The sequence below is a fragment of the Neoarius graeffei genome, chromosome 19, assembly GCF_027579695.1.
Source record: "Neoarius graeffei isolate fNeoGra1 chromosome 19, fNeoGra1.pri, whole genome shotgun sequence".
In the NCBI taxonomy this organism is placed as follows: domain Eukaryota; kingdom Metazoa; phylum Chordata; class Actinopteri; order Siluriformes; family Ariidae; genus Neoarius; species Neoarius graeffei.
In genome coordinates this window covers 30,627,462-30,639,634 of record NC_083587.1, presented here as the reverse complement: position 1 = coordinate 30,639,634, position 12,173 = coordinate 30,627,462, and the positions used below count along the sequence as shown (strand labels likewise).

General features: G+C 44.1%; 1 protein-coding gene across 3 annotated transcripts in view; it reads left to right on the top strand.

Annotated features, from left to right (window-relative positions):
* Positions 1-12,173, top strand: part of rttn (rotatin) — a 185,607-nt gene that overhangs the window by 119,431 nt on the left and 54,003 nt on the right. For 2 of the 3 annotated variants that reach the window (XM_060899987.1, XM_060899986.1), the window contains exons 32-39: positions 1,762-1,839; positions 3,532-3,700; positions 4,076-4,161; positions 4,307-4,394; positions 4,849-5,038; positions 9,195-9,285; positions 9,950-10,100; positions 11,415-11,552. In XM_060899987.1, the coding sequence (XP_060755970.1) occupies positions 1,762-1,839; positions 3,532-3,700; positions 4,076-4,161; positions 4,307-4,394; positions 4,849-5,038; positions 9,195-9,285; positions 9,950-10,100; positions 11,415-11,552 (991 nt within the window). The remainder of the gene's footprint in view (positions 1-1,761; positions 1,840-3,531; positions 3,701-4,075; positions 4,162-4,306; positions 4,395-4,848; positions 5,039-9,194; positions 9,286-9,949; positions 10,101-11,414; positions 11,553-12,173) is intronic. The other variant, XM_060899988.1, reaches the window with a different exon arrangement.

Below are 12,173 nucleotides of genomic sequence, written 5' to 3'. Positions count from 1 at the left end.
GGAAATTTGATGATAAGCAGTTTCATGGCCAGTTATGGTTGTTCCTTAGTTTTTTCATGACAAATTAAGGAGACTGAAGGTTTGGATTTGAATCCAAGTGTTGAATTTGCATTTGGTAGTTGTTCATGGAAACTCTTAATATGCAGTCCAAAGAAGTGTTGATGCCATGTGAAGGAGGCCATCATTAGGCTGAAAAACAAAATGGACCTGTCCGAGAGATAGCAGAAACTAGGAGTGGCCAAATCAACAAACTGGTACACTCTCAAAAAGAAGGAATGCAGTACAAATCTGAGCAGCAGCCAAAGGCCTGGAAGGCCATGGAAGATAACTAAAGTGGATGATCGCAGAATTCCTTCCTTCCTTGGTGAAGAACATTCTCACTCTCCCGTCACGACATATCGGCAAGTCAAGAACACTTTCGATGGGTAGGGGTAGGCCTATCATTGTCAAAGTCTCCAATCAGGAGACGCCTTCATGAATGTAAGTACAGAGGGTTATCCTGAAGACGCAAACCACTGGTAACACTCAAAGACAGAAAGGCCAAATTAGACTTGGCTAGAAAACATAAAAAAAAAAATCTGCCCAGCTCTGGAAGTAGAGTCTTTGGATAGACGGAACCAAGTTTAACTTGTACTTGTATGATGGGAAGAGAAAAATATGGCGATGGAAAGGAAGGGCTCATGATCCAAATATACCACATCATCTGTCAAACACAGTGGACTTGGGCATGTATGGCTGCTGATGGAACTGGGTCACTGGTGTGTGCTGATGATGTGAGTGCTGATAGAAGCAGCAGGATGAATTTCCACCGAGTGAAGACAAAACTGAAGGCGGAAAGACCCACAAACCTGCAGCCACCTTCAGTTGCTGCTTTGAAGGCCAGACAAAGCATGTCAAGGGAGGAAGCTCAGTATTTGATGCCCATCGGTTCCAGACTCCAGGTGGTCATTGATTGCAAACCTTTTGAATTAAAGCTGAATGTCTACATCTTGATGGCTTAGCCAACTATATAAGGATGCTAAAATTAGGCATCTTGGCATTCTTATTGTTTCTGACCAGATATAAACTTGGCACTATTTTTTTTTTTTTTTGACGACTGCTATTAATAATCTGTTTTAAATATTTAATAATATAATAATCTGTGGGCGGCACGGTGGTGTAGTGGTTAGCGCTGTCGCCTCACAGCAAGAAGGTCCGGGTTCGAGCCCCGTGGCCAGCGAGGGCCTTTCTGTGTGGAGTTTGCATGTTCTCCCCGTGTCCGCGTGGGTTTCCTCCGGGTGCTCCGGTTTCCCCCACAGTCCAAAGACATGCAGGTTAGGTTAACTGGTGACTCTAAATTGAGCGTAGGTGTGAATGTGAGTGTGAATGGTTGTCTGTGTCTATGTGTCAGCCCTGTGATGACCTGGTGACTTGTCCAGGGTGTACCCCGCCTTTCGCCCGTAGTCAGCTGGGATAGGCTCCAGCTTGCCTGCGACCCTGTAGAACAGGATGGAGCGGCTAGAGATAATGAGATGAGATAATAATCTGTAATAATCTCTTGCTATTTTCCCTTTTCTACCTCAGCCTTGTTTGTGTGAAGAACACCAGCACACGCTGGGCCATAAGGAAGCTTTACCTGCTACAGAGCATCCTTTGCCTTCACACTTGTTTTTGGATTCCATTTTGCAGACACTGAACGTTTTTGCAGCAAGATGGCAGCATTGCTGACTGGAGTGTTTTTTGTTTTGTTTTTTTTGTTTTTTTTCTCCTCTCTCTTCATAGGCAGCTTTTCTTTTACAAAACCTGCTTGTGATGCCGATGCCTGCCAGCACAGCGGAGGCCAGAGACTGCTTCTGGCAGGTATGAGAACAGAGGAAGCTGGAAATAAACAAAAGTTCCCCAGAAACGTTGTAAGAAAAGTTTAGGCAACATTGCAGGTGGATTTGAACAGACAGTCTGACGCTTGCTGTTTCCACTGCAGAGATTTCCAAAGGCTCAGAAGTCAAACAGTTATTTCCACTGTGTCCTCTGTGTGCTCTTTCTGTCTGTCTCTCTTACTCTCTTCATCTCTATTTCTGTCTGTTTCTCTCACTCTTTTCATCTCTCTTTCTGTCCCTCACTTACTTCATCTCTGTTTCTGTCCCTCACTTACTTCATCTCTGTTTCTGTTTCTCGCTCTCTCTTTCTGTCCCTTACTTACCTCATCTCTGTTTTTGTCTCACTGTATCTCTTTTTCTGTCTATCTCTCTCCTTCTCTCGCACTCTGTCTGTCTCACTCTCTTCGTCTCTGTCTGTCTGTCTCTTTCTTTGTCTGTCTCTCATTCTCTTCATCTGTTTCTGTCTGTCTCTCTTTCTGCCTGTCTCTCACTCTTTGTCTCCCTTTCTGTCTCACTCTCATTTCTCTTTCTGTCGGTCTCTCTCACACTCACTCCATCTCTGTTTTTGTCTGTCTCTCCCTTCTCTCTCTTTCTTTCTGTCCCTCACTTACCTCATCTCTGTTTCTGTTTGTCTCACTGTATCTCTCTTTCTGTCCCTCACTTCAGCTTTGTTTCTATCGCTCACTTAATCTCTGTTTCTGTCTCCCACTTCCTTCATCTCTGTTTCTGTCTCCCACTTCCTTCATCTCTGTTTCTGTCTGTCTCTCTCTTTCTGCCTGTCTCTCACTCTGTCTCCCTCTGTATCTCACTCTCTTCATCTCTCTTTCTGTCTGTCTGTCTCTTACTCTCTTCATCTCTTTCTGTCTCTCTCACACTCACTCCATCTGTTTGTCTCTCTCCCTTCTCTCTCTCTCTTTCTTTCTGTCCCTCACTTACCTCATCTCTGTTTCTGTTTGTCTCACTGTATCTCTCTTTCTGTCCCTCACTTACTTCATCTTTGTTTCTGTCTGTCTCTCTCTCTCTGTCTCTCACTTACTTCATCTCTGTTTCTCTCTCACTTCATCTCTGTTTCTGTCTCCCACTTACTTCAGCTTTGTTTCTGTCTGTCTCTCTGTCTCTCACTTACTTCATCTCTGTTTCTATCTCTCATTTAATCTCTGTTTCTGTCTCCCACTTCCTTCATCTCTGTTTCTGTCTGTCTCTCTCTCTTTCTGCCTGTCTCTCACTCTGTCTCCCTCTGTATCTCACTCTCTTCATCTCTTTCTGTCTGTCTCTCACACTCACTCCATCTGTTTTTGTCTGTCTCTCCCTTCTCTCTCTCTCTTTCTTTCTGTCCCTCACTTACCTCATCTCTGTTTCTGTTTGTCTCACTGTATCTCTCTTTCTGTCCCTCACTTACTTCATCTTTGTTTCTGTCTCTCTCTCTCTGTCTCTGTCTCTCACTTACTTCATCTCTGTTTCTATTTCTCACTTCATCTCTGTTTCTGTCTCCCACTTACTTCATCTCTGTTTGTCTGTCTCTCTCTCTTTCTGCCTGTCTCACTGTCTCCCTCTCTATCTCACTCTCCATCTCTCTTTCTGCCTGTCTGTCTCTTGCTCTCTTCATTTCTCTTTCTGTCTGTCTCTCTCACACTCACTCCATCTCTGTTTTTGTCTGTCTCCCCCCTCCCCCCAGAGCCCATGTGTTCATGATGAAGGATCTGGCGTGTCGTTGGTGGGTCTCCCGGCCCTGCAGGCTCTTCTTTATCACTGCCATTTTTTTGATCATGTGGGTCAGATGTTGAGGAGTTGCTATACGGGTCGATACACTCCCACACACCCTTGGCCCGTCAGCACCTCTGCTGGTATGCACATATATCTAATGCGTGTGTATGTATGTCAGAGTTCCCCACTATTCTTTACTTTATACTTATCCTCTTTTTAATTGTACTCCCATTATCCATTCTGCAGAGATCAGTTTCCCTTCCTGAGATGTACTTCCTCTCAAGGCAGTTGTCCTCAACACTCTTTCTTGTCTTTAGCCATTAGAGTCTAGATTGAATTAATCTAATCAAATGTTATATTAGCAAATATTGTTCATTAATGTATATAGTTATATGTACATTTAAATAAAAAATATAAATCATATACTGTGTGCAGGACGCACTCGGTGGCTCTGAATTAGTGCAACTATCAGTTCATTCATTGTATATAAGGTGTGTGTGTGTATGTGTGTGTAGATGCCTCTGTGAGGCAGTGGAGAGGCAGTACAGCTGTGCTGAATCACACACAGGGTTCAGGATCCATTTCTACCTCCAGCACTTTGGTCAGTCAATGTTAGGAATTAATAGTATGATTGTAATAACATTGTTATAACTGCGAATCAGTGAAGTTTTTGATAATGAAGTCTCTTGTTTGTAATTGTTTGTAGTTAAAGTGTGTTTTTTGTGCGTGTTGTGATTGTTGCCCAGCTCCTGAGTGACACTCGTTCTCCTGTCATCTCCTCCTCTGGAGCAGCACAAGCACAGGAGCCTCCATTCAACAGACTCAGCACACAAGGTCTCTCTCTCTCACACACGCACACACACACACCTGCTTACTACACACACACCAGACGGTCCCGAAGGCTTTCCCATGGCTGAAAACTTCCAAAGTCCTGACACTGGAGACTCCTTCCTTTCAGCATATCAACACATAGATGTTTTTCTTTGTCAAGTACCAACACATTATAATTTATTATTATTGTTGTTGTTGTTTATCCTCCATATAGTTCCATGTGAATTAGCCATAACCATGGAAGCAATAACACATTAGATTGGCACTGTTTATCAGGGCTGCTGTTAACACGTTCTGTCAACCGTCAGCATCTTCTGACCAATCAGAATCGAGAATTCACAAGCTCCGCGATAAAAGAATATGCAGTCACACATAAACATTTGGGAATAGAAGTAATTTTGGAAAGCAGCGTGTCCTTTATTGAAAGTGGCGTTGGTTTTTTTGTGTTGTGTTATAGGTCAGAGTGACTCAGAGAGCTCAGACTCGCATCTGTCTCAGGAGTGTGTCGAAGGATCAGAGTGCATCTCTGTAGTAACCCCTCACCTACTGTCAGCTGTGTGTGGATTACTAACCAACCTGCTGTGTGTTCTGCCTGAATTTACACACACTGCACTTCAAGAGAATCACATCCTGCAGGGCCTGCTCAGGTCTGTACATCACACACACAGTATAGAACTGGTGGGTCCGCAACTGACTCAACAAACTCTCGTTGTGACTCTCATACTTGTGTACGATTCTACACAGACCCCGAGTACTGATACTAACCGGTTTTCCTGTAATGTGTAGTGCTTCAATTACAAAAACCTCTCATGTAGCCTTCAGTCCAGTACCAGTCTTCTGGGGGTTTCTAAAGTACTGAATACTTTGGGATGTGAGATCAGAGGTTTCGGTTTGAGACACAGCTCATGACAGCAATCATAATGACAGCGAAAAGTTTGAAGAGAGACCGAGCTCATGGTTGTGTTTAACATCGCTGCACATGGAATCCCTGAACAGCAGTGTTTGTCCGAGGATGTCACTTTTTTAATTTGACGGCAAATATGCAAGTGAGCGTGTGAACAATCCTACTCGTGTTGCTGCTGTATAGAAGTATAAACCAGCCTTATCGGTTGCTGAATGGAGCACTGTGTACACGCCCAGTAGCATCCTCTGCCAGCCATAATAGACTCTGTCGTTGACTATCTGTTTGAACAATTGATATTTGGATGCTAATCTGGTTAGTGGTTAGCGCTGTTGCCCCACAGCAAGAAGGTCCGGGTTCGAGCCCAGTGGCCGGCGAGGGCCTTTCTGTGTGGAGTTTGCATGTTCTCCCCGTGTCTGCGTGGGTTTCCTCCGGGTGCTCTGGTTTCCCCCACAATCCAAAGACATGCAGTTAGGTTGACGTGGGGCGGCATTGGGCTGAGGTGCCCTTGAGCAAGGTACCTGACCCCTGACTGCTCCCTGGGTGCTCTGGTGTGGCTGCCCACTGCACTGGGTGTGCGTGTGTTCACTGCTTCAGATGGGTTAAATGCAGAGGATGAATTTCACTGTACTTGAAGTGTGCATGTGACAGGTTTCTTCTTCTTCAAATTTCAGCTCTGATCTCATTACAAGCATTTTTGCTGTTATGTTAATAACGTGACATCTTTATAGATAAAATGCTTCATCTTTTACAAACATTGTACAATTGCATGAGTTCTTAACTGCATCAATGTTTCCCCTATCATTTATATTATATACCCTGAAGTCGTCCATCCCCACCCCCCACCCCCCACGCGCACACATTTTAAAGGAACAGTCCACTGTATTTCCATAATGAAATATGCTCTTATCTGAATTGAGACGAGCTGCTCCGTACCTATCCGAGCTTTGCGCGACCTCCCAGTCAGTCAGACGCAGTCAGACGCGCTGTCACTCCTGTTAGCAATGTAGCTAGGCTCAGTATGGCCAACGGTATTTTTTGGGGCTGTAGTTAGATGCGACCAAACTCTTCCGCGTTTTTCCTGTTTACATAGGTTTATATGACCAGTGATATGAAACAAGTTCAGTTACACAAATTGAAACGTAGCGATTTTCTATGCTATGGAAAGTCCGCACTATAATGACAGGCGTACTAACACCTTCTGCGCGCTTTGACAGCGCATTGATATCTGAGCTCCGTATCAATGCGCTGCCGAAGCGCGCAGAAGGTGTTAGTACGCCTGTCATTATAGTGCGGACTTTCCATAGCATAGAAAATCGCTACGTTTCAATTTGTGTAACTGAACTTGTTTCATGTCACTGGTCATATAAACCTATGTAAACAGGAAAAACGCGGAAGAGTTTGGTCGCATCTAACTACAGCCCCAAAAAATACCGTTGGCCATGCTGAGCCTAGCTACATTGCTAACAGGAGTGACAGCGCGTCTGACTGCGTCTGACTGACTGGGAGGTCGCGCAAAGCTCGGATAGGTACGGAGCAGCTCGTCTCAATTCAGATAAGAGCATATTTCATTATGGAAGTACGGTGGACTGTTCCTTTAAGGTCCAAAAAAAACCAGGTGTGCAGGCACTAGGACCATGTGGAAAGAGTGCCTGCTCAAAAACAGGAGAGTGCAGGCACTAGGACCATGCAGAAACATCCCCCCGCTCAAGCTGCTGGTTCCCCGTCCAGGTCACTGTCCTCATGCGCTCAAACGATTCGAGTCAAACAATAATTAGCAATCTCAGAACTCCCCAGGTGGCAAAAGATGGAGGACATATGACTCCCCCCCCCCCCCCCCCCAAAAAAAAAAAAAAAAAGAGACTGTGAGTGATGTCTTCGGACACACTCAATATTAAGTTGGCTAACGTTATGTTACGAATATTCGTAGTGAGATCATGTTGAAAGATCACTTTGTAAACATCTTCAACTTAGCTAACCACAGAAAATTTTTTTTTTTTTGCATTATTTCAAAAAAAGCACAGTTGGTCGACTACTGTACTTCTTCACTCAGCATGTAAATCAGAATAGTGATAGGCAGTGGAGAGGGGAGTGAAAAATTACAGAAAGAAGAAATAAGCTATCCGACTTTCTCTTAATGCTTGTTCAAAAAAGATTTGGAAAAGAAACGTTCTGTTGTAAAAAAAAAAAAATTGTAAAAAATAAATTATTCTGTTGTAAAAGAAAAAGGAGTTCTATTGTAAAAATTGTTCTAATTATTCTAAACTAAACTTGGACTTAAAGGAGATACACAGAGCCATGGCCTCACTTTCGTTTATAAAATATAAACCTTGAGACCTCAAATCAGTCTTAGTTGAGCAAGTCGGTAACGGTATTTCTTACTTTCACCATAAATTTTTATTTATATGGCTTTGGTCTAGGTGGCACGGTGGTGTAGTGGTTAGCGCTGTCGCCTCACAGCAAGAAGGTCCGGGTTCGAGCCCCGTGGCCGGCGAGGGCCTTTCTGTGCGGAGTTTGCATGTTCTCCCCGTGTCCGCGTGGGTTTCCTCCGGGTGCTCCGGTTTCCCCCACAGTCCAAAGACATGCAGGTTAGGTTAACTGGTGGCTCTAAATTGACCGTAGGTGTGAATGTGAGTGTGAATGGTTGTCTGTGTCTATGTGTCAGCCCTGTGATGACCTGGCGACTTGTCCAGGGTGTACCCCGCCTTTCGCCCGTAGTCAGCTGGGATAGGCTCCAGCTTGCCTGCGACCCTGTAGAACAGGATAAAGCGGCTAGAGATAATGAGATGAATGAGACTTTGGTCTATAGCTGTAAAAGGCCTCGGCCTTAAAACCGGTTCCCGCTGTGACGTCACGCACTCAGGGCTGGCTGGCTCAGCGGGGCAGCTCAAATGCCAACTTTGCGGTTGATTTTAACTCTCAAAAATATATATATTTTTTATTCCCATTTATGCAGCATACAAGAGTCAAGGATGGAGATACCATCCACTCAGGAATTTATTTAAAAATAAAGGTTCTGCATACAGTATATCCTTTAAATATAACTCCTTTAACTGTTTGTTCAGGTCTGTAAATGCTCCGTAATAAGATCCGCGTGGAGGGGTCCTACAGGTAACCATCCTCATCCAGCAAACAACACCCCCCCCCCCCCCCCCCCCCCCCAAAAAAAAGCAAAAATACACTTGTATCTCCAAAAGACTGAATGAATTAAGATGGTTTTATTGCCGCTACAACAAATGTACCCATCATGTGTACTGAGCTTTAGATTATTATTATTATTATTATTATTATTATTATTATTATTATTAAAAGTGACAACTGACCCCACTCTCCCCAATACAAATAAAATAAATGACAAAATGAACCTGGTGAACTGAGTTTCCTGTTGTTCACAGCGGTAAGTTTGTTCTTTACCGAGTATGCTCAGAATGAGTGAAACTGAAATGAAATAGCGTGAATGGAATATGGTTTACGTTCGGAGTTTCAAAATCGCGCAGAAACACACAGACTACACGCACACAGAGACAGGCTATTGCCTTGGTTTACCTCTGGTAGTTTTAACCATAACCACATCCTGCATGTATTTTGTTCCTACCTTTGAATAAGGCAGGTACACTGGTGAAGCAGGCAGGTAGGTGGAGGTTGCGGAAGTGGGCCGGGTGTTTGCATGTTTGCTGCGGACGAGCTGGAGGTTTTAGAAGCTTTAGATAGTATTAGGTATTAAATTGTGTTCTAATGGCTGTCGATAAATGAGGCGTTTTCCCGACGTCATATGGTCAGATCTCGAGTTTGATTCCGCACGCTTTGCTGTTACACCAGTGAATCCAGTTAGGATGGAGTGTAACTATGAGCGTGTAAGCACTTGTGTCTTGGTGTATTAGTGTAATCTGTGTTTATTGCAGTGTGTGGGATGCAGTGGAGATAGAGCGATGCCTGACTGAGCTTAATGCACCTGATCTCCTTCCTGCTGATGTGGAGGATGCCAGGAGTCAGGTGTGTGTGATCTCTCACACACACACACACACACACACACACACACACACACACACACACACACACACACACACACACACTGCTATTACATTCCACACTCTGTCCCCATCCTGTGACTGTTTTGTGCTGTGTGATGTTTCAGCTTAATTGTGATATAACTGCACAACATGCAAATGCACACAACATGAATAGAGCGTCATATAATTAACATGAACGTGTTTCCTTTTGGGGCGGCACGGTGGTGTAGTGGTTAGCGCTGTCGCCTCACAGCAAGAAGGTCCTGGGTTCGAGCCCCGGGGCCGGCGAGGGCCTTTCTGTGTGGAGTTTGCATGTTCTCCCCGTGTCCGCGTGGGTTTCCTCCGGGTGCTCCGGTTTCCCCCACAGTCCAAAGACATGCAGGTTAGGTTAACTGGTGACTCTAAATTGACCGTAGGTGTGAATGTGAGTGTGAATGGTTGTCTGTGTCTATGTGTCAGCCCTGTGATGACCTGGCGACTTGTCCAGGGTGTACCCCGCCTTTCGCCCGTAGTCAGCTGGGATAGGCTCCAGCTTGCCTGCGACCCTGTAGAAGGATAAAGCGGCTAGAGATAATGTGATGTGATGTGATGTGTTTCCTTTTGCTCATCACTTGCTCTCTCTGTCTTTAATTCTCTCTCTCTCTCAGGTGCTGAGTAGTGTGTGTTACGTGCGGAGTGTGTGTAAGCTGGTACAGGCCGATGTTGTGCTCAGTGAGGATTGTCTCACCCAGTCAGAGCTCATTAAACCTCTACTGAATAACCTCATCTCCATCCTCACACTCTCTCACAGGCACCTCGGTAAATACCACGTCTTATTCCTCTTCCTCCTCCTCCTGCTGCTGCTGCTTCTTCCTTTGTCATTTTCATCCTCATCCTCGTCCTGCTTCTTTTTCTTCTTCCTTTATCGTCATCCTCCTCCTTCTTTTTCTCCTCCTTCATCATCCTTTTCTTCTTCCTTTGTCATCTTCATCATCCTCCCCTCCTCTTTCTTCTTCTTTTTTTCTTCTTCTGCTCCGCCATCATCTTCCGTTGTCATCCTTCTTCTTCTCCTCCTTCATCTTTTTCTTCTTTTACTTCTTCTTCTTCTTCTCATATATCATCTTTTTCTTCTTCCTTTGTCATCCTTCGTCTGCTTCTGCTCCTCCTTTTTCTCCTCCATCATACTTTTCTTCTTCCTTTGTCATCTTCATCCTCCTCCCCTCCTCTTTCTTCTTTTTTCTTCTTCTGCTCCGCCATCATCTTCTGTTGCCATCTTTTTCTTCTTCCTTTGTCATCCTTCTTCTTTTACTTCTTCTGCTTCTTCTCATATATCATTTTCTTCCTTTGTCATCCTTCTTCTGCTTCTTCTCATATATCATCTTTTTCTTCCTTTGTCATCCTTCTGCTTCTTCTCATACATCATCTTTTTCTTCTTCCTTTGTCATCCTTCTTCTGCTTCTTCTCATACATCATCTTTTTCTTCTTCCTTTGTCATCCTTCTTCTGCTTCTGCTCCTCCTCCTTCTTTTTTCCTCCTCCATCATCCTTTTCTTCTTCTTCCTTTGTCATCTTCATCCTCCTCCTCCCCTCCTCTTTCTTCTTTTTTCTTCTTCTGCTCCGTCATCATCTTCCGTTGTCATTCTTCTTCTTCTTCTTCTCCTCCTTTTTCTTCTTCCTTTGTCATTCTTCTTCTTCTTCTTCTTTTACTTCTTCTGATTCTTCTCATATATCATCTTTTTCTTCCTTTGTCATCCTTCTTCTGCTTCTTCTCATGCATCATCTTTTTCTTCTTCCTTTGTCAATGTCTTGATCCTCCTCATCTTTTTTGTCATCATCTTCATCCCCATCCTTCATCGTCATCTTCCACCTTTCCACTTCTGTATATTTTCCTTTGTCTTCTTAACCTTACTGTGTTGAATTTTTATAGCATCAATTTCTTTAACTTACAGTATACAGCAAAGCCAAACATCTATTAGCCTTATTTGATGATTTTATTATTATTATTTGAGTGTTTTGTTTAAAAGATGTATTTTATATTTGCTAACTAAGGCATCAGAAAGAGGATTTATTTGGGTTTTTTGGGTTGGTTGGGTTTTTTTGTTTCTTTGTTTTTGGCCTCCCTGTGTGTCCTCAGATGTGCATACCCAGAATGCATTGCTACACACCTGGACAGATGTGTTTACGCTGCTGGTGAGTCTGCTGCGTAGGAACTACGCCACATGCGGCCCACATGTGTGCAGAACTCTGGGGAAACGCTGGCAGCGCTTCTCAGGTGAGTAGAGCAAGGCAGGAAGGAGGGATGTGAGGATACGTGATGTGTGATTAATGAGGGGAGGGAGTGAGGGATAGAGAAAAGAAAGGATGCAGGAAGGAAGAGACTACGGTGGGGTGTAAGACGAGAGGAGAGTGATGAAAGAGGAAACGGAATGAGGGATGATGAAGTGGAAGAGGGAAGAAAGGATGCTGGAGGGGAGAGAAGTGGGTCTAGGGTGCAGAAGGGAGGAGAGAGTGATGAAGGGGAGGGAACGAGGGATAAGTGATGGAGATGCACATGAAGGAATGATGAAAAGAGGGATGAAATTCTGCAGGTGCAGATGGGAGGTGATGGTTAAAGAGAGGCGGAAGCAAGGGGTGAAGGATGAATGGAGCATGAACAAAGGAGACAGGGCAGAAGAGGAAAAAAGCAAGAGATTTGATTCTTGGATAAAAGGAGGGGTGATTGTTGACTTCGTTTTTTGGGAGGAAAAATAGGTTGAAGAATGAGTACAGGGAAAAGAAAAGATGTATAAAGATGGGTGAAAGCAGTCTCAGATGTAGAGAGGAAAAAAGGACAGGAAAATGTGAAGGTGCTGAATAAAGAAGAGTGATTAAAAGACGGAATGAGGGATGGGAT